The 22158-nt window shown below is 43.3% G+C and overlaps 2 protein-coding genes across 5 annotated transcripts in view; both read right to left on the bottom strand.

The window, feature by feature from the left end:
• Positions 1-587: 587 nt before the first annotated feature.
• On the bottom strand, positions 588-19503 carry CASC3 (CASC3 exon junction complex subunit). 3 transcript variants are annotated; one of them, XM_028702470.2, is made up of 14 exons: positions 19288-19503; positions 16633-16660; positions 15214-15251; positions 14243-14401; positions 12844-12995; positions 11903-12079; positions 11045-11733; positions 8308-8372; positions 7764-7875; positions 7185-7283; positions 5466-5695; positions 3915-4037; positions 3702-3758; positions 588-1991 (listed from the first exon to the last, which is right to left on the bottom strand). In XM_028702470.2, the coding sequence occupies exons 1-13, from the start codon at positions 19501-19503 to the stop codon at positions 3723-3725; spliced, it is 2124 nt and encodes a 707-aa protein (XP_028558303.2). In that variant the 3' UTR covers positions 588-1991; positions 3702-3722. The 3 variants fall into 3 exon arrangements, with proteins under 3 accessions (XP_028558303.2, XP_028558304.2, XP_028558302.2); XM_028702471.2 differs by having other exon boundaries at positions 3702-3745; XM_028702469.2 differs by lacking the exon at positions 3702-3758.
• The window catches only part of MSL1 (MSL complex subunit 1), a 26057-nt gene continuing 18137 nt past the window's right edge, over positions 14239-22158 (bottom strand). The window contains exons 9-12 of one of the 2 annotated variants that reach the window (XR_013390412.1): positions 21713-21879; positions 16633-16660; positions 15214-15251; positions 14239-14401 (exon numbers count right to left, since the gene is read on the bottom strand). The gene's annotated coding sequence lies outside the window, so the exon portion shown is untranslated. The remainder of the gene's footprint in view (positions 14402-15213; positions 15252-16632; positions 16661-21712; positions 21880-22158) is intronic. The other variant, XR_003703397.2, reaches the window with a different exon arrangement.

Genomic DNA, 22158 nt, shown 5'->3' with positions numbered 1-22158 from the left:
TAGCCCATGGAGCAGAAGGCTCAGAAAGCAGTTAGGCGGGTTTTTCAAATAGCAAGAGAAAAGCTTCCAAGTCCAAGACATCACAAAGTTATAAACAACTCTTCCCCAAAGTAATCTTCACTTAACCATACCTAAATCTCTATTTCCTCTTTGTCAACCCTGGCTGTTGTCGGATTCTTAGAAGAGCTGAACTTTGGAAGCTGAATTACAACAAACAGAATACGTGAATATATATTTTCATTTATTCAGTTTCAGGGCATACGGTGGTATATGGAAGTCTGGTTTTAAAATACACAAAGTAAAAGACAACAACCAAGTTAAGTTACCACCACAGGATCATAGGAAGTTGTTTTATACAGAATCAAGACCACTGATCCACCTAACTCAGTACTGTCTATACTGATTGGCAGGGTCTGAGACCCTGTACGTTCCCAGCCCCCTACCTAGAGATGTCGGGGATTGAATCTGAAATCTCCTAAATGCAAAGCAGATGCTCTGCCACTGAGCTGTGGCCTCCCCCCCCCCCATGTGTTGTACTGCCATCAAATAGCTACAAAACAATTTGCAAAAAAAATAATAATGCCGGGAACAGGAACAAAACAAATTTATTAACAAAAAATAGCTATCACAGTGTCATTAGGTCTAATATTTCAAAACCGATATGTTAAACGGATACATTTCAAACCTTAAGGCAGAGGAAAAGCAAATACACTTAGAACATACAGGGATTTTCCTTCAAATGCCAGCTGTACTTGTTGAAAATTAAATTAGATGGGTTATCAAATTAAAAAGAAACACAGACCCTGATATTTCAAGTAGGAAGCTACACATGCATGAAAAAGCAGACCGGCTGGGGATGGCTCATTGTGCCAGGGTCCAGCTAGTACTGGGCATCTTGCTCCAGCACAAGTGGCTACAGGCTGACCACTTAAGCTTTGTCCTCCTAGTGCAGTTTTGCAAGTGAATTAGAAATATGTAGGAAATGCATGGTGAAAGCCATGCAGCCCGGCAGGCAAAATCTAAGCTGCAAAGTACGGGCAAACAGGGTGAAAGCCTGCAGGCCGTCACTTCAAGAGCTCCAAAGTAGGTTCAGTGTTGTTTCAGGAGGCGGACGAAGGCCTCTTGCACCTTCTGAAGGACACATGAGGTCGGGTCAAATAATGGTGTTTACAGGCTACCAACCACACATATAGGCCTGGTTACCCTCGTCCACTTGGGGGTACATTGTATTTCCTGGCACTGTGGGGGTCAGAACAGCTCACGATTAAATGATCGGCAGACAAATGCTCACTGGGGCTCATTCTAAATTAAAGTCTTTCTCCTAAAAAAAAAAGTGGCAACAGAAAAGACAACTACTGCTTTCAGACAAGGCAACCCTTTTCCAGATTCCTCTATAATTTTAATCCAAGAAAATAACAAGAGTTTGCACAACTATTATGACTTATTTTTAAAATCATATTATTGGAAAAAATCAGCCAAGGAGAAGATAAGCCACACAACTCAAGTAACGTTAACAAGACCAATTAAACAGAATACAAATAAAGGTAAGTCAGGTTCTTCAAATTAATGTTAAGAAAGAGTTGGGTAGTTTTAGTTTTGACACCTAAAAACATTCAAACGAGGAAGGGAAAAGAATGTGGAGAACGGTTTTGCTCTCATTGAGCAGAGAAATCTTACATCCAACAATGTTTGTACAGTCTCTTTGTCCCAAGATGAGAGAGAGAGAGAGACTGTAAAGATATGTGGTTTCGCTGATGCCCTCCTGGTGGGCAATCTGGCCCCTGATCAAGATACTGGCATGGTATGGCACAGCAGAAGGGCCTGCATCCATGTACATCACCTATTACCAATGGAAAGGAGAGGAAAAGCTCACACACAAAGGAGCCATCTTCTGCCTGCCACAGGTGCCAGCTCTGTTACTCTACTGAAACCAGCAAAGTGCAGCGTCCTTAAGTGTTGTTCCTTTCTTTGGATTTCTCATTTCTGCTGTCCTAGACAGAAACAAGAGGGGGAAAGAAAGCAGAGACCTGGCATTAACATGGCTTAGGAACTGGCATTGCCATGCCTGAACAATTCTACCCCAGGCCAAGAAAGATCATTAACCCCACCCTTATGCCTGTTCCATCTGGCTCTAGTTTTCCCTTTTATACCATGAGGTTGCTTCTTTCATATGGAAACTAAAACCATTGATTGGGTTCTAAACTATGGTTAGTGCAGGCCATGGTTTACTGTGGTATCAGTGTCTTGCTCACTCCCCAGAACATCTCCTTCTGCCCAAACAGTTCCATTTCCAATGGCTACCCACAAGTCTTCTCACTATTTACACAAACTTGTTGTTTGTTGTACCTTATAACGACATGACTTTTTACCAACACACTAGGAGATTAAAATTACTTGGGAGTGGCTAGAAGGTCAGGAAGGATCAACTGTCAGATTTCTGGGTGGTTCTATGTTTCTTTGGCCTTTTTTTACTCCCAACTGTTTAACGATACCAATTATATTGCAGAAATGAAGAAAGCAGAGAGGGGTACCAAGAGTGCATTACTGTGTTGAGGGACTGTAAACTCTATTCAGTTTTGGTATTCAGAACAAATTCCTGAGTTCAAAATTATTTTAAGTATATGTCTTGTGCATCAGGCTCCAATTTGCGGGTCTCACGTTCTATTAAAGAACTAAGTAAACTGGGCAAGCCTGAAATCTGCCCACCCCTGAACCAGACAGCCAAGGGGATTCTCTCTAGAATAGTTATTTAAAGGAAAACACTCTCACTGTCAAAAGTTCCCCTTCGGGGGTCATTCATTCAGGAAGATTATCCTGAGACTAAGCAGCTTTAGGATGTGTATGATTTGAATTAGCCATATTCCCTTGCTGACACTCTTTTCACTGTTCTCACTGCGCCTGACCTGAGCTATACCATTTCAGATTGCGGGTGGTGCAGCTGACAAGGTGGAATGCTCTTCAATATGGGGGGAAAAATACTCCTCCATAACTAGAATGACCGGGGAGAGGGGTGCTGCTCAGGCTTTCCCTTGGCATACTGGTTGTTTATATGGCGAATGGTTTTGTATGAAAACGCACTGCACCATGTGAACCCCATCCGCAGTCTGAAGTGGTACCACCCAGTCGCAGGCTTATTTTGCTCAAGGGAGAGTGAGGCCTGTACAGTTAACTTCACCAGCCAGAAGTTAACTGGCTACTGATAACACACACATTTTCCTCAACCTTTTCAAAAGTGGGAGGTCCATCACTTGGCTTTTGAAAAACAGGGGGTCTGCAGTACTTAGGAACTGGGAACCACTGCTCTAGATCAGTATTTCCTAAAAGAGCGAGGGACACAATGTCTCTCCCACTTGGTACTTTTTTTATGTACTTGACACTTGCACTTTAATTATTTTTCCAGCTATTTGTTAATTTTTCCAGCATAGGTTTTTTGTGGTGGAGGAGTGATACCAACAGCCTTTTCACTGACCCAGAAACAAAGAGGCAACCAAAAGGGGTTATTTTAAATCAAGTAAATAATGGTGCATTCCCCCGCCCCCTTATCACACGAAAAATGAAACCAGCTTTATTGTGAAGTAATTTCTCATATAGTAAAGCTGCCATTAAAAAGATGGAATTTTTAGTTTGGGTTTATCAGCGGGAATGTTTATTTTTCTTAAACAGGGTCCCAATGACACCTTGATCTTAACATCTAAGCTCACCTTCAATAGCGTTTAGAAATGTTAACTGGAGCCCTGTTTACAACCTGCAACGAGAATCTAGAGTTTGCAACATATCAGAACAACACAAAAGCAGAGATCCCCCACTTTCACAAACAACTCTTGTGGATCAAGGAGGGTCTTATGAATGGTGAACTCCCTCTCTAGGGATCACAAGTGATCACACAGAGTGAATCGGGGGAGGGTAAGTGATACCTCAGGAGGTGGCGGCTTGATAGTGACAGGCTGCGAAGTTCTTCGGGGTGGTGAAGGTTTGGGCTGCACTTGCTGCTGGACTGTGTTGTAATAGGTGACCCCTCCATACACCTGAGACTGGGCCTACAAACCAATATAAAAGGAAACCATTGGGTTGGTCTAAAGCAGACTTCCTCAACCTCGGCCCTCCAGATGTTTTTGGCCTACAACTCCCATGATCCCTAGCTAGCAGGACCAGTGGTCAGGGATGATGGGAACTGCAGTCTCAAAACATCTGGAGGGCCGAGGTTGAGGAAGCATGGTCTAAAGTGCTTGATAATATTACATATTATATTGTTATAACACCCACAGTATTGTTTACACATCATAGCTGCGCGCGCGCGCACACACACACACACACACACACACTAATTTAAATACAAAGTACACACAAATAAATCAATCACAGAAACACATCTGAAAGAGTTAAAAAGAAACATTGTTTGTCCAATTATAGGAAGCCGACATTTAAGGAAAAAAGGAACAGAAAAAGAAGCCCCCCCCCCCTTTTCATCCAAGCTTGATCTCTGGGCAAGGTACAGTAAATAAAACAAAAACCACAGCATCAACCAACTATAAAACAAATTGCCTAGTGAGCTTCATGACTGAGAGGGGATCTGAACCCTGATCTCCTAGGTCCTAGTCTGACATTTAACCACTGCACCATGCTGGCTTCCTAGAGTACTTCTGCTATGGGGCAGCTCTACAAATTAAGTAAGTAAATAAATATGGAGAAAGCCAAGAGTCACTTAGAGAAGGATCTTTTCCTTGAAACTCGAATTCGTTTTATTCTGGGTTGTTTTATTTGATGTGTTGTGTGTAAACCACTTTGAGATTTTTTTCTTTAAAATATAAAGCGGTATAGAAATGTAATAAATAAATAAAAACAATACTCACTGCAAAGAAAGTTGCCTAGACATTCCGCTATGGCGACTGTAATCTAGGTTTAAGGTGCCATTTGACGATTAGCTTATATATCTGAGTTTCTAACACTGGGTGGGGAGGGTTGTTCTTATTATGTATTATGTACCTTGTATGCTTGTGTTGTGAACCACCCTTAGATCTACTGATGAAGAGCAGTATATAAATTTAATAGATAAATAGGTAAGTTACAAATGCCCAGACTTTTAGGCCAATGCCAAAGGAAACACGGAAAGGGAACGTCATGTTCCGTGGCTATTAGACTTGTTTGGTCTTGCCTCCACAGCATGAAATCTGTTCTATCAAAGATACTTTCGCATTTGCTCAGCTTGGATTAGCTGCCTCTGACAACGCAATTACTAGCAAGAGGAATACCCAGAAGTACCCAGTGTGCATCTGCTACAACAGTGAGCAGCAGTCAGTGTACCACGTGCTGCATACACTTCTCGCTTTGCCTGAGCCCTAAAGACAGGACAAAAGCCTGCTCAGCTAGGAGGGGAGCCTGTGCCCAGCGATGCTTTGTCTCTCTGCCACCTGCCGCTTTGGATCTCGGTGTTTAAAGACTTAAAGCCCAGACGAGAACAAACTTACTTGAGCATTGGAATACAGATGGGGAGGTGGTGGCGGCGGAAGTGGTCCTGGAGGGTAGGGGTAACTGGGATTGCCAAAATTCATCACTCCAGGGGGAGGGGAGAAGTAGGTCGGTGCTAGCAGTTGTTGCGGTGGGGGAGGCGGCGGCTGCTGTCCCGGCGACATGGAGACAGGAGGAGGATATAAACCAGGGTTGGTCAAAGGTGCTGGTGTCTGGTGTGGATGTAACCCTGGCAGAGAAAGAAGAGAAGAAGAGTCAGGCAGTTGCTTCTGAAATCAAAAACGCAACAGGGAAAGGGTGCTGAAGCGGATTACAATCTGCTCCATTAAGTGAAACGTTTTGCTGGAAGGATTCATGTGCCCATCCGATGGCACAAACAAGTCCTCTGCAGCATCTCTGTGCAATGCCCCTGCGCTGTGCTTGTGAGGATTGATCCTGGAGGGTAAAATCCCTGTGATTTGCAGATGGTCAGAAAATCCCTCCTTTTAAATCCAATTAAGCTCAAATGTTCTCTCCTTCATTTTGTTTTTCCTATCCAGAAGAAAATGGCAGCCGTGGGAAGAGAAAAAGGAAGGATTCAAATAATTATGCCAGCTGTGAGAAGAGTCTTGCTGAAGAAACCTTCTCTCTTGCCTAAGACAGGATATGAAGTGGGCAAGGCTTCCCCCACAGCAGCAAGAAGTAAAAAAAAGCATCGTCTCCAGAATCTGATGGGAACAAGTACCTGATTCAGAATGCCCTCCTCTTCTAAAAAGTGAATCAGTAATCTTCTAAAATAATTTCTTAGCTCTTTTGAGTATAGATATGGCTGTAACAAATCTGTGGCAAATCTGTATGCTATTAAAACATGATGAGGCAGGTCTGTTTTTTGGACCCCTGATAATGGCAGGAGGGGAGGCGCCAGACCATCCCTGTAGGATCCACCTCCAACTCCCAATACGCAGAAGCTCATTATGACCCAAGAGTTCTGGGTGGGGTGTGGAGATTTAAAAAAATTACTGGGCTGACATGAATGATTTTGGGGCTATGGAGGGGGAGTGCTAGCATGGAGCTTTTCTTTTATCTGTTGGTTAGTGGGTAGGAGCATTGTTTTGTTCGTTGTTAGTGTGCTGCCAATATTTTCTATCACAGGGGACTGGTTTTCTGTTTCTTTCCCCAATACAGTATGTTGTATGGAAAAAATATTATACGATCCTTCCCCCCCCCCCCCATGGCATAATGTGTTTATGTATTTCTTTCCCAATGTAAATCACTTGAAGACGCTTTGGGTGACAAGTAATAAGTTTATGACATCTGCCCACCTGCCCCCCATCGTATCTGCCCAGAAGGATCAGCAAAACAATCTCTCCATCCCATCACTGCGTTAGCTAAACCTAATTTAGATTTTTGTCTTCTGACACACATCTGCAACAGGGTTTCAAATGCAGCAGAATGGCACAGATGGAATCCAAAGCTTCAGCGTGGTGCCAATTTTTTTCACGGAACAGAGAAGGCTTTGTACCAAGGATGCCATTTGGTACTATAAAGCAACGAGCAAGGGGGAGAGAAGGGGGAAACGGTTTTCATCCAATATCCCTGGTTTTAGGCTTAAGGTAACCATCAACCCTATATGATTGCCCCATTATCTTTTCTCCCCATTTCTGTCTCACAGAGCTCACAGGGGCTTGCGTTGGAGAGGAATGCCTGGACAGGAGGAGGTGCGAGAAGCAATTCCCTACCTGGATGGGAGAGATGCATTTCTGGCTGAACAATCACCCCTTGGGGAGGCAGCGGGGCAGGATTCTCGCTGTGAGTGTAGATCGGTCCCTGGAACTGTACTGTAATGATAAACCATCAAATACGACCTTTATTCCATACACATTGGTAGCTTAACAGTAAACACACTGGGATCCCAGTAAAAAGAAGCCAGTTTCCATGAAGGCAGGGGGGAGAACATGTGAAATCATGCAAAGAACTGTTTAGCCACATCAGGGGTGAATAAGGAGATGCTCCTTATTAACGGAAGTGGCGTCTGAACAAAAGTAAAATGGAAATTTCCTCTTTTTTTGGACTGGGGCGACTCAGCTTCAGATTCCCCTCATCCAGGAATTTAAAAAGGGCTTTGTTATTTTCATGCTGTTTAATTAGCAATTCATATTTCCGTGTTATTCTGGTACAAATTAATCCACTTTTACTTGAGGGAGCACTTACAACACTGTAGATGGAAGGCTGAATAAATCATCTGTAGCCCACTCGAGTTTTATAGTAGTACAAAACACAGGCAACCCAGAGATTTTTAAGCAGCAGCATGCACTCACGTGTGTCATAGTAGTGCCCTTCCATTATGCTTATGTGCACAGGCGGAGCAGGCTCTGGGACAGGCCTCTGACGCTGCGATGAGTAACGCTTTGCACGGCCTGCCTGAACACCCTGAAAAAGCACAAGAGTAGTCACAGTTCATATAAGAATGTCACAATGAAACACCCTGCTCCTGCCCATGCAAATTGGGATGATCCCATTTTTAAGGCCTGTTCAGAACTTAAATGAAAAGCAGCAGCTAACCGGGTACTTTATCACTTACATCTTACTCTGCCAATTCCTAGAGGTACTGGGTGGTGCTCAACACCTTTTCTGCTTTTGGCCCTTTCCCTTTATGGCAACAGCCTATCCCCCATTTCTCTGTAAAAAATATCCAATCAGTTCAAATTCAACCCACTACAAGGGCTCAGCCAGACTCAAGTTATGTAACTTCTCCCAAATGCTGCAGGGACTCTCTACAGAGAATTCTAGGACCTCCGCCTATCCTCTGGTAGCCAGTCAGACCCACCACTTGAAAAGCAGGAAAAAGACACAGGACTTTACCATCTCCTCCATCCTGTTGAACTGAGGGGGTGGGGCTGCTCCAATGTGCATCTGGTTAGGAATACCTATTGGGAAGGGAGTAAAAGGAAAAACAGCAACAAGGCTGATTACTATTTTACACTTAACATTAGAAAGAAACCAGGAAGAGGCAGCAGGTTAAGGAGGATCCTGAGGAAAGATTTAAAAATATGTAACAGTACCTGCAGATAGTCTTCCTGTCTTGCAATCTATTCCCCTAGCTTATTCTGCACCTCACTCTGAAGTCAAGGTGGGCCCTTTCGCTCCTCCAAGCAGAATTCACAAGAGATGAGTTAAGACTTGAGATAAGTCTGTTCATAATCACTGCAGATAATTACAAAACTTGTATGTTTCTGTAAACCAACACTGCACTTTATTGGTTCCAGTCTGATATTATTTGTTGCAAGTGTTTTGATAGCTTTTGTGGTTATCTACAGTTTATTGCACTATTTAGGATCCTTATAATACAAGTGCGATGGGAATGAACATTGAAGAGATATTCAGCTGTAATGCCTGAGTAGAGTAAGATCATGCCTGTGCTAGTCAATTTTGAGGAAGTGTGCCTGTAGCAGCTGTGGCTGCTCTTGTGTATAGGCAACCTGCTCAGGTAATCTGTTTTACTCTGAGCATTCCAAGGTACATTATATAAGAAAAAGGAGTGCTAGAAAGAACTCAAATGAAATCTGGCATGATAATATTTGGATAGACAGAAGCATGTCTAGACATATTCAAAATCTGCCCTACAGAAACCCACGAATCCCCACAAAGAATGACCAAATTCTGCAGATAAAGTAAATATTTCTATTTCCAAGGACAAGATCTTGTGCATGCTCTCTCATCACCTGACTCTTTGATGAATTCATGAACTAAATATTACATTTGAAGTGGCATTAAGTGACATGAAAATTATACTTGTGTAAGTTGGTATACAAGTCAGAACGTGGCAAGTACCCACGTGTGAGCAGGGCTGGTTGCCACGTTTTCCAATGGGTGCGGGAAGGAGAGGAGAGGGAAGAGGGAGAGAGAGAAATGTGGCAGAGGGAAGGCCCAAAGAGCACAAAATTTCAGCATGTGTAAGGTCAATATGTCACCTATGACTCATTACGGCCACAGATCTAGAAGACTTCATGGCTTGACTGCACTGCAAAGTGGAATAACCAATGCAGTCAGCTCCTAAGACTCTAACCTTTCATACTAATAATGAAAAAGACTTATTTGATACCTAATAATGCCAGAGGAATGTTCAGATGTGCAATAAGGTCCAGAATGAAATGGAAGTTCAGGTGCAGTTTTTGATAAAAGAAGGGCTGGCCAAGTGGCAGGCCTATATGTCTCTTCAAATGAACTGTATCTGTTCCCTCGTAACCATACTACAAATCTTTGAATGAAGTAGATTTGGGGCTACATTACAGAACACAGGGGCTCATAACAGGATGTCCACATTGGTAGATGGCACCAACTGCTGCAGAACCTACCACCTTATTTTCTTACACTTATATCCCATTTTTCTTCTGCCATGGAACCCAAGGTGGTGCACATGCATTTCCCAGGTGGTCACCCCTTTGAGCACTGGTCAGAGACCTCCTTAGTTCCATCCAACCTCATGTGCTATCACAGCGGACCCTGGGTTGAGTTGGCTGAGCCTACAGTGGGTACTTCCCTACTTAGGCCAACATCCTGTGAACCCCAGCTTTTCTTCTTTTCTATTCAACAGTGCATTAAAGAGCACTCAGAGTCCCTCATGGCTGCTCATATACTTCTCTCCTTGTCAAGACAATGCAGAGTCTGATGGAAAACTATCTCTGTGTGTTTAAAAGCAACATTTGCAGCCTTCATAGTTAAAAAAAAGTTGAATTTTGAAAGCGTGGGCAGTGTTCAGCAACGGCAAGCATGATGTGTAAACACTGGAGGAGGTTTGACATACGAAGTCCTCACCAGTCTGAACCCTACAGAACTGTGAAACTGCTTTTTCTTCTCTATCTTAATATGATTTCTCAGAATAACTGAAGGATATTATCTCTAGGAGAAATCAGCACAGAAAGAGCTTTCACATAATAGCGTTTTCAGTCATGGAACTCCTGTGTCCTCTCAGTTTAGGCAAATACTTAGTGGCTAAAAATTAACAATTGGGATTTTAGTACTGTATGTTTGAATTTTTTTTAATGATGTTGGGACTTCTGCCAGTGAGTGGATATGTCCCAATGTCACAGAGATGCAATAAGAGCTTTTGGTTATTGCTGATCTCTGATCCTAAAAGATTCTGGTTACCATAGATTGAGCTGCTCAGATCCTAAAGAAAAGCAGGGCAACAAAAACATCTAGACAAATAGGGGTGGACAGAAGCAACTTGGACTTAGGAAAACAAGAGCCAGGGCCTTAAGAAGGCAGCAAACTAAGGGAAGCAAGGAAAGGGAACATAAGTAGAAAGTGAAGACTGAGGCTTAAGAAGACAAGGTTTAGGAGGAGGACAAAGGAAAATGTCAAGGCAGGGCAGGGAAGAAAACAAAATTCTAGGAAATGAAGAGCACAGCAAAGGAATCACATAGCAGTTTGAAATAACCACATACACTTAGCTAGAGTGATGTTTTAACTGTTTTATGATGAGTCAGAACTTAAGATTTACTGTTCTTTCTAAACTGCTCTATGGGGGTGGATTATAAACATATCAAGTAAATAAAGCTAGTCCCCCTCTGCTTCAATTCATCAGCCAGGCACTTACCCTGAGGTTGTATGAACTGGGGCTGCCCTGGGCTCCAGTTCTGCTCTGTTATATTTAACTGGGTTATGTCTTGCTCGAGCCCATCTAGGCTGGCTTCAACAGGCACCTCCCAGTTACCAGTCTTTGCTGGTGAGGGGGATGGTATAACCTCAGTAGTCTTCAGTGGTGCAGGAGTCAACCCCAATGGAAGCGGGACTTCCTCAGCCAACTTCCCCGTCTCGCCTGCTTTGGTCCGAGTCCTCCTTGCCCGGGAGTATGATTTCTTCTCCACTGGCCTATCCGGTGGTGGCTGCAGAACATCTGCGGGAGCTGCTGGGCTTTCTGAAACCACCTCTTCCTTTTTAACAGGGCTGTTGCGAATGTGTGGAATCTCTACTTCAGGAGAAGGCTCTCGTGGCGGGAGGGGCTCCAAACGCCTGGAACGGTAATTGTTCTCATGCTTTGACTGCTCACTGAAGCGAGGTGCGTGCTGGCTGTTCACATCCACAGCACGGTAGCATGGACGAGTCTCTTTGTAGCCACCGGGTCTTGGGAAAGTCCTCGGTGGGGGCATCCGCCCTGTCCCTGCGGAGTTCCTGTTGATGAATGTCCTGGGCGGCACGGGAGTACTTTCTAGGCTCTGGTGCCGTGGCGGCTTACTAGGCCTTTCATTGGCCCAATCTGGCTCTCTCTGTGGTGGACTCCCAAATCTGAATGGAGATAAGATGCTACAGGTCAGAAGCACATTTCTCAAGCTATTCAGGGCACAGAACTGAGTTCCACATCAGTAATGTTACTGCACCACCACACCATCCCCTCCCCCTCCCCGGTCCGATGTTATAATACAGCAAGTACATACACTTGTCTTTGTTACCTCACCTTGGTTTGCGCACTCTCCTGGGCTTGATGTCATCAGGGTTGTGCGTTGAGCGGATATCATACCCATAAAGAGCAATCAGCTCCTGCCTTGTTTTCGGTGCTTGCTCGTCTTCCCGGAACTTGTCATGCTCCCACCGTCCCTCATCTTTCCACAGCTTGCGCTGGCGGCCCTTAGGCCTTGCGTGACAAGAGGGAAAGAACCAGTGAGGCTTTAATGTTTATATTTATAGAAAGCGGCTCTATCCCGTCTTTCTAGCAACACAAGACCTCAGAAGGGGTTCAAAACCATAGATTTAAAAACATACTGCAACAGATATTGAGATCTAATTTATGTTCCTATTCCTACTTTTGTTGCCAGGTTTGAAATTGAATTATCTTTGTATGATTGTATTGGCTTGTTGGAGAATGCATTTGTTATGGTCTTTGGTAAGAACAAGAAAACGTACTGATCTTAATACAGTGGAATACAAATAAAAACTAAAACCAGAATCGTATAAACGCACCAAGTGCAGGGAGAAAACTCAAATCAAGCAAAAATCTGACAAAACAGAAAGGTCTTCATTTAGCTAAAACGCCACTAAAATAAAAGTCAACTGGGCATCAAGGGAGGGAATATCCAAAACCAGGGTACCCCAACCAATAAAGTCTGTCCCAAGAGAAACATGGGACTCAGAAGAAACAGTCTGTAAAGCAAATAATGCTTCCTGAGGGTCTACACGCCAGTAGACGGCTGCTCAAAGCCACTCAAGGTTCTTGTAACTGCAACATTAAGAAATGGTCCTACATTGGCGATAGCACATAGAGGGTTTTTTTAAAACAACCAGTTTTCTGTATTAGCTTTTATTACTTTCTCTGTGAGCAGCCATTCTTTCAACTTTCTAACCCTTCCTGACCAAGAGCACCCCTTGCTCTGCAAACACACCTCGCTTCACATCACCTACCGGACTTCCTCTTCCTGAGTTTGCCCACGAAGGTCATGCTCAAAGAAAAGACCTTTGCGAGGTATGTATGCAGGGTTCTTCCGGTCCTCGTCATCATCCAGGTGCTTAGGAAGCTTTTTGCCAACCTTGTTCTCAATTGGTTCAGTGCTTTCCTACAAGAAAAAGGAAAGCAAGCGCCTCTTGGTCTTCTGCCTGCACAGAAACCCACCAAAGTGTCCCAGAACCCATCCTCTTCATCCAATGTTTTGGTCAAATGTTATCACAGAAGATAAACCTGCTAACATATATAGAACAGCTGTCTGAGAATAAAGATAGTATTCCCCATAAGACAACTCTCCAAAAACCATGCAAGTCCTCCGGAATAAAGGAAAAGAAACCTATATTACCTAACTGATAAAGCAAAACCAGTAAATAAGAAAATGTTCTTCAAAGTGCTGAGTGGGATTCAACTAACAAGCCCTGCTGGCCGAAGCCTGTGGTTTCCACTAGCACAGCATGACTTCCTCCCCTCCCTGTGCTGCAGATTAGGCAAGCAGAAGGGCCTGCATGGACAGCAATCTGCTTAGCACGATGCTGAGAAGTGTGGACAAGTGCATTCATGATGAAGTAGACTCAACATCTGGAGTATACACTTATACACTGAGTATACACCTATACATTTAGAGACTTTTCAAAAACTTTTTCTTTGTGTATGAATATTAAGAGAGAATTGTTGCAAGATACTGTTCCCTTAATTGCAAGAAAAGAATTGTATGTTGAACTTCTGAAAATGTGAGAGAAGATTTCTATCATTTGCAATGAAATTGTTTGACAGCTGAAAAATGTTGGGGAAAGATTAAAAAATATGTATATAATGGAGAAAATTTCAGGATATAAAGTACAACTAGATCCGCTGCTATTTCTCCTAAGTGATGTCACTATTGGAATACTGAAAAAAGAAAGAAAAAAGAAAAAGGACAGTGTCCAATGTTAGCTATATTCAGAACAGACCTAATGAAGACTTTAGTTAAGTCATTTGTTTCAATGGGTCTACTGCAGGTATGAGTCAGTCGGGTATCATTATGTATGTACTGATTTGTTATATGTTAGAAATATCAGCTGTACAGAACGCTAAAAAATTATGACAACACCAATGGCTAGAGACTGTGTAGAAAGAATGTAGGAACGTGTTCCAGTGGTGAAAATAACTAACTGCATTTGTGTAAGTGGAAAAAAGGCAAAGCAGTTTAAAATTTGATGCCTTTCTTGATTTCCCTAACACTAGCCTATTACACAAAAATGCAGGCAGCTTCTTTTAGAATGTTATGAAACTAAGTATTTATTTCTTGAAAAGTAAATACAAAGGGCACCTTTTAGTTTAATTGGTTAGTACCTATACTCAGAATTTAGTAAGACTTACCTGGCCATCTCCACTCTGCCTCTCGCCTGCCACAGTGCCTTTCGATTCTGGTTTTTCATCCCCTTTGTCTGATTTTCTTGTCAGCTCATTAGTTTCATTACTCTCCCGCTTCAGGTCCACTTTGGATGTTTCCTCCTCACTGTATTCCCCCTCTTCAGCCTGAAACAAACATCCAGTGTGATTCAATTGGTGCAGGTGCCTAGCAATTTAAAGATAAAATCTTTTCCTCCAGGACACTGTTTTGTCTGAACAGGCTTATACAAACTGTTTTGCTCTACAGGTCAATCTATTAGCAAACACAATCTAGGGTTTAATGTGAAAAGTTCTCACAGCACTCCTTCCCTGCTCCTGCTAAAGTGGCAGGAAGCAAGCCAAATTCCATCTTGTTGTGATGTCTGAACCTGGGCTCGTGGCTTGTTTAAAAAGAAATGAACCACGAGGAAGAGCCAACATTTGTTGTTGGCTTACTGCTCATAGTTTGTTTGGGAGAAATAAACCACAAACCCAAGTTCAGTTGCCATGACAAAGCCAGACTTTGGCTTGTTTCCAGCAGTTCAGGAGTAGGGGAGGAGCACAATAAGAACTTTTCAGTTCTGTGTTCCTCACGCTCACACAAAACCAGTTTATTTATAATTATGGTTTAATGTAAGTGAACCACCATTTGGAACCTGATGGCTTCCCCAACACCTGCAGAAGATAAACAGGTATCCAAGGCACGTGTTTCTAGGTCTACTATCCCCCAAGGTAAGCTTTGAATACAGAGGATAGATAACATGTAATAAATTTCAAAACGCAGAAGTTGGACTGCTTTTCCATGGCAAAGGAGATAAAAATTACACATTCCAATTCATCCAAGGGTCCAGATTCCTGAAGGTTCCTTTTCTAAATAAAAGTTCATTGGCATGTTAATACTGTACACCAGAAAAATGGCAACAGACATATTTGAAATTGCCAGTAAAAATGTAACTCACCTCTGAGTCGTCAGCACTTTCATAGTCAGAAAGAACAGCTAAATATAAAGAAGAGTTGTTTGCGGTTAGACAAACCCTTTAAAATTTGTTATGTAGACAAAATTTCTCATCTTCCCATACCCTTCTCTTCTCATATACTCTCTCAATCCATTGACAAAGTCATCATCCACACAACTTAACAGACACAACACTTGTTTTATCTTTGATGCACACTCATTTTTCTTTTCTTTTTTTTACACATTCCATTCACCAACAAGACATACTGCTTCTCTATCTAAAACACTATAAATACACTGGTCATGCTTCTCTGCCCTCTTGGTAAAAAGTTCTGGTTCACATTCAAGCCATTTCTCATAACTACTGCAACCATCTCCTCTGTAGCATTCCAATGTCACTGCATCCCTCTTGCCTAAATTCAGAATTCTGCACCAAAATTATTCAACGCTTACACGACATGTAAGCCTTTCCTTAATCCCTACAATGTTTTCTCAACTGTTCTGGCTGTTACCTTGAAAGTCCACTATGGCCTTGCCTCACCTCATCCCTCTGCCGCCACCACCTCCTACCTATGTTCTTAGCTCCTCAAAATCCACCACCCTCAATCATCTGTTGGCCTTATGCTTCCGTAAAATATTCACTTTTTTGCTTTGCTGCTTCTTATGTTTCCAGCTTCTTCTGAACACTTACATAATGCTGAAATTCCCCCCCCCGTCTTCAAATCCCTCCTCAAAACTCAGCTTTCCGTTGAAGCTTCTAGGACAGTGCATTAAGTCTTCACATCCTAATGAAGTGCATATATATACGGCTCCTTCACACTGCCACAGAGCCTGTGTTCAGTGAAGCAGGGGAAGTTTCACTGTCCACTCATGTTCACAAAGTGATGGTGGATATGGGAACCCTTGAGCTGTTCTTTAATAAGGCAGCTCTGGCCACATTCTATAAGCTTGGTGTGTAGAGGAAATGGAATGCCCTCCTCAGTCAATAACAAATGTCATAGATTACAAATACAGAAAACCATTTTATCAAGTGGTAAATGTGGGGAAGTCTTACCACTTGATAAGATATCCAAGGCATTAGAATGTATGGCAGAAGAAACATCACACTGTGTTTTCATTAAAACAGCCAAACAAAACTCTGGTAGAAAACCTTACCACCCATTCATCTATGATGAGGTCCATTTCTTACAAAAAATGTCTGAATTTACCTACAGGCTAAAGTACCATAAGCATAAGGGCTTGTGTCTAGAACATCTTCCTTGTAGAATTACAACTTGATTTTTTAAAAAAGAAAATGTATATGCTGCTTGTTTTAAAAAATGCTATTACAATAAGCATTAATTCTAAGAATATTCCCTGACCAAATCTACACTACGCCTCACCATTCACAATCATTCAAACCAAAAGAGAGAACATCACTTACCATCTCCTTCTATGCCATCTTCACTTTCCTGTTTTAAGAGAAAGAAATATTACCATACAGAGTAATGAGTGTAGATTCAGAAGAAAAACAGCATAACCCTCAATAAGAACACAAATGAAAATGCTTATTGCAATGCACATATGTTAAGAAATCTATGTGATGAGGGAACACAAAACTGAATATTTTAATGAAACTGCAACATTCTCTATCATATAAGCAGACAGCAGCAACAATATTGTTCAGTTATTCTACGTGGGTCTTGCCAGGTGGGGGATGTAGCTAGTAGCCAAGATCCAGTACACTTAAATACATTACGTTTATACAGCCTCAGAAAATTTTGTTTCTCTTGGCCCAATTCTATTTTTCTTTTTGCTTTAATCCACCTCTTTTCCTTTTATTGCTTGTGTTAACAATAACAGCTGCATAGGGTTCTTTAGGATGTATTTTCTTCAGATGTTGTCTGGAAAAAGCTAGTGCTTTACACACCAAATCTCTGAAGGAGTCACTTATTTGGTCAGATTTGGCTATGGGAATGTGATTTTCTCATTTAAAGGGGGACTCACTTCTTATGGATGTACTGCACGGTCTCCAAACACACTGACTGCAGGATGGCTCAGTTTAGCAACAAGCCGGAACCCTGCCTACCAACCGATCTCATAAATAAAAAATTGGGTTTGTGTCTCAACTGGACAGGCAAGAGAAATAGCTCTTCCGCTGCAGCTTATGCATGCAGATGATGCACCTGCTGAGAAGAAGAGCAGGGCATTCTCCAGAGGCAGAAAGGTGCCCTTTCCCTACTCTGCTGGGAAAAGAATTGCCTGGTGTGAGAGCACACCTTTAGAAAGCAAGGACAAGCCTACAGTGGTACCTTGGTTCTCAAACTTAATCCGTTCCGGTAGTCCATTTGACTCCTGAAACCATTCAAAAACCAAGGCGCGGCTTCTGATTGGCTGCAGGACCTTCCTGCGCTCAAATGGAAGTCGCTTCAGACGTTCGGCTTCCGAAAAACGTTTGCAAACCGAAACACATACTTCCGGGCTTGCGGCATTTGGGAGCTGATTTGTTTGACAAGGTACCACTGTATTACAGACAACAGACTGTCAACAACTTCCTTTGCAAAGAGAAAGAGCCCCAAGGAAGGGCTGTTAATGTGGGGAACATGTTGGGACCTACAATTTCTGCTTACTAAGCCTACTTCCTTTATTCATTCATGTTTTCAGGCTTGATCATGTTACATGACGCTACCCTCTTTCTATTTTTCTTTATTTCTTGTGTCTCCCCGCACAACCATTTAGGTCTTCTTACAGAGGTGGTCTGATTCAAACTTTGAAAGCCATACCTTCAAAAGAACAAGGGAGTCAGGAAAGCAAACGAAAAACATGGCAGCTGCTAAATGCTATCCAGAAGGATGTGCAATTCCCACCCAACCACAGTAGATGTGTCCCAACTGGCAATCTAAACCAGGTATTCCAAGCTTGGAATCACTGTACAACATTTTAGCACACTGGATACATACTATTTCATTGCACTATGACAAGACTGCAGCTGTTAGCTGTTGATTCCACCTTAATTCAGGGGAAAACTGAATCAGAACTGAGAACCAATCTGGTATTTCAGTACGAACAAAATAAATTAGTCAAAGACCTGGTGGATCTATCAAACAAGCAGCCAATGCAATAAAATCAAGTGCATGTCATCTGTAAATCCTAATGTGGCCATCCAGCAAAGGGTGTGTCTTAATTCCTAAAAGCTCTCTTTCAAATGCTGTCTGCTTCAAACTCTTCAGTTTTATCTCCATTTGGACACCACCACCAACCCTACCATTACTTTGCAAACGGACCAATAACCTTAGCAGCTTCAATGACCATATTGTTGTTTTTATAGCTTTCAAAACATCACAGCAAAGTTTGCTTACCAAGACTATTGGAGCTTGTTAGCTAAAAACCTCAAATGTCACACTTAACATTAATGTTACTCCAAGAAACAAAAGTGGTTGATGACACCCTGGTCTTTGAAAAGCCTAGCGGGGGAGAGGAGGTTCTAAAAATACTCAGGTTCTAAAAATGTGACTACAGACCGAGGGAATACAGTGCACATTTCCATCTCATAGACACAACTAACAGTTTTAAGTTCCCAGATGGAAAACCACAAAGATAACCGGGACTAAGGCTTGACTGATAAGCACATCCTTTGGCCTCCAAATTCTTGAATCCTGGCCAAAGATACCCAAGAACTAGCTTGCTGAGGAAAAATCCGACTAAATGTGCTCGGAAACACTTTTGTAACTAAGGGAGGCATTAAAAACAATCTTTACGTAACAATTTAAAAAACCAACAACCTCGAAACAGAGAACGAGATACTAAGGCTTTCCCAAACACCACATTGTTTGAGCGTAGGATAACCGGATACAAGCTACGGCTACTCAACGGCAAGCGTTGAGATTTTTAAAAAAACCAACAACCAAGGGCTGCTCTGTGCATTCGCAACTACACTGCCGTTTTTGCTTTAATGTCGCCGGTAGTTCCGGGGTCGAGGCCCGCGGTGAAAGCGGGCCCCGACAAGAGCCGGGTGCAGCCAGAGGAGAAAGTCCAAGCAGCTTCTCCCCCCCCCCCCCCCCGCTTTCCTCTTCCCCACCAGGCTCCCTTCCACACTCACACACTCCGAGTCGGCCGGGCTGCCTCCCACCGTCACCGGCGCCTCCGCGCTCACGGCGTCAACAGCAGCGCCGCTGCCGCCGCCGCCCCCTCCCGCGACGGCCAGGCCAGAGCGGTGAGCGCCCCGCGGGGAAGGGGCCGCGCTGCCGGGCGGCGAGTCGGACTCCTCGTCCTCGCTGCTGTCCTGCGAGGCGCGCTGCCTCCGACGGTCCGCCATCTTAACAGTAGCCGAGAAAGAAATAAGAAGCGAAACGTTTATGAGGGGGAAGTAGGCGGCGGCGGCAGCGGCGCAAAGGGAATGACGGGAAAGCGAGGAGCGGAGGCGCGAGGCCGCGGAAGGACTGCGGCTCCCGACATGCAGAGCGACATGCTCGCGCTGCTCTGCGCTCCCCCCCTCCCCCCCGAGCTACCCAGGCTCCTTTGCGGTCGAAGCGGCGGCGGGAAAGGAACCAAAAAGAAAAAAAGAAAAAAAGAGAGGAAGGGGTTTTAAGAGGGGAAGAAAATTCGCGCCCAATCAAGGGGCCGCGGAAGGCGACGTCACCAGCAGGCGGCTCTCCAGTGGCGGGCGGAGAGGACAGCCCAGCAACAGCATCACGTGCTCCATGCCCTCGCGGGCTGCTGCATTAAAAAAAAAAAAAAAAAAGAGGGGGGGTCGTAATCCGCCAGAAACGGCGCTTCTTCTGCCATTACGTTTTCCCATTGCGACGGTGACGTCATCCCTTTCTCCCTGCAGTGATAAAGCGGTTGTGGCAAGGCGTTGTACAGGGGACCTAAGGGAATAAAGCGACGAGTCTATAGCAGGGTGGGGTGGGGAGGCGAATGATGCAAGACCAGTTAAGGCAAGGTTAGGGTGGGCTCGGAAAGAAGGTGCAAGACCCAGAAACAAGCTTCGAAACAATCCGCAGTGTTTTGCTTGTTTTTGTTTTTGTTTTGTACTTCAGAAAAAATAAAATCTTCACCACCTGGCACATTGTGTAGCAACTGCCCTGATGAAAGGTTCTGGAGAACGCGAAAGCTTGTCACACTTACTTGCACTTTTGGTTGCCCTAATAAAATATAGCCGCCGACTACAGATTCTGGCGTTCTGCCGCCCCCCCCCCCATCACAAGGCAAACTAAACTAGCCATAACAGCAATGGAAGCTCAAGCCCCCTCCATATCCTCCACCAATACTAGCATTGCCCTAGGTAAACAGCAGAAGGGGCAAACAGGTCAGTATTTACACAAGGAAGTTGGGGGAGACAATTCTGACATTTAACATTGACAACATACGAAAATCGACCTAAGAATATTGAAGCTACGCATCCATTAATGTCATCCATTTTGAGGTACTGTATCTACAAGAGGTTTTTCTTTTAAAATGATTTCCTCAGAGAGGCTAGCTTAAAGCCAACTCTCGTGTTTTCTGGCACCAGATTTGTTTTGGGTTTTTAACAGGCCTTTTGATCTTTATTTTCACTTTTGTTATGTTTGATTTGATTTTAATTGTTTCCATGCTTTGTTAGCCACCCCGGGAGCAGTCGTGCTGATGGGTGGGGTAGCAGTTGCCCAAATAAAAACAAACATTACATTCCCCAAGGAACTGCATCTGATCTCAAAAAAATAATCATACTTCCAACATAGACTCCAGAAAAGAGCACACCCATATAAAGCAGTTTAGGGCATTCCCACTGACATATACAAAAAAAAGCTGCACTTTTCCCATTTTGGGAAATTACTGTCCTGCTCATAAGTGTTAAAATGTGCTGGGCATATAATATTATTAATATTATTATTAAAATGTGTTAGTTGTTTTATAATGCCCAGGGCAACCCAAAGCTACTTAAAACAGTATAGTATTGTAAGAATACAGCACTGCCCCCAGGAGCTACTTTTGTGTATACTTTGACTCTATATGAGAGTGTGACAGGCCTACTGCTATGCCTTGCATTTGTTGCCCTTTCATCCCACTGTTCAACCATCTTTCTACCCAATACCTGCCAGTTTAGGATACAGTCTGCATACACCTAACAGCGAACTGTACGTCTGAAGTTGGTTTACAGCAAATCAAATTGCTCCAAATAGCTCATGGACGTGCAAGTTATTTTTCTATCAAGGATCACCTAGTCAAGCATCCTGTTTTCACAGCGGCCAACCCAAGGGAAAGCTGAGCATACAGCACTCTTCTCAACTGTCCTTCCTAAACAACTGACATTCAGTTTCTCCTACGGTGGAGGCAGAACATAGCCTTATCATCCATTAAGTTGTCTAATCCTCGTTAAAAGCCATCACTGCATCTTCTGGGCACAAATTCCATAGTACTCTCTTTTCTTTTCTGAATCACCCACCATTCAACTTCACTGGGTGGCTCTAGTATTATGAGGAAGAAAAATTTCCTTGACACCACACATCATGTTATACATCTCTCTCATATATTCCCTTACTCACCTTTTTTTCCTATACTAAAAGCCCAAATGCTGTAACTTTTTCCTCATAGGGGAGTTGCTCCATCTCCTTGATCATTTGGGTCATCTTTTTCTGAATATTCTCCAGCTCTACAATATCCATTTTGAGGCGAGGCAACCAGAACTGTACCCAGTTATTCCAAGTGAGATCTTACAAGAGATTTGTATAACAGCATTACAGCATTGGCATGTTTTATCTCTAATCCCTTTCTCAATAATACAGAATTCACCTTTTTCACAGCAGCTGCACACTGGACTGAGCTGGCACTGACCAAGAAAGGGCTGAAGTCTCATACACACTCACTTGGGAGTATGTCTTACTGCAGTCAGTGAGATGTATTTCCAAGTAAATGTGCATAAGACTGGGCTATAAGGCATGTATTTCCCTTTCTGCTTCTAGTATATAACAGAATATGACCATAAAGGCAG

The sequence above is a fragment of the Podarcis muralis genome, chromosome 13 (assembly GCF_964188315.1).
Source record: "Podarcis muralis chromosome 13, rPodMur119.hap1.1, whole genome shotgun sequence".
Classification (NCBI taxonomy): domain Eukaryota; kingdom Metazoa; phylum Chordata; class Lepidosauria; order Squamata; family Lacertidae; genus Podarcis; species Podarcis muralis.
This window is presented reverse-complemented; position numbering and strand designations above follow the sequence as displayed.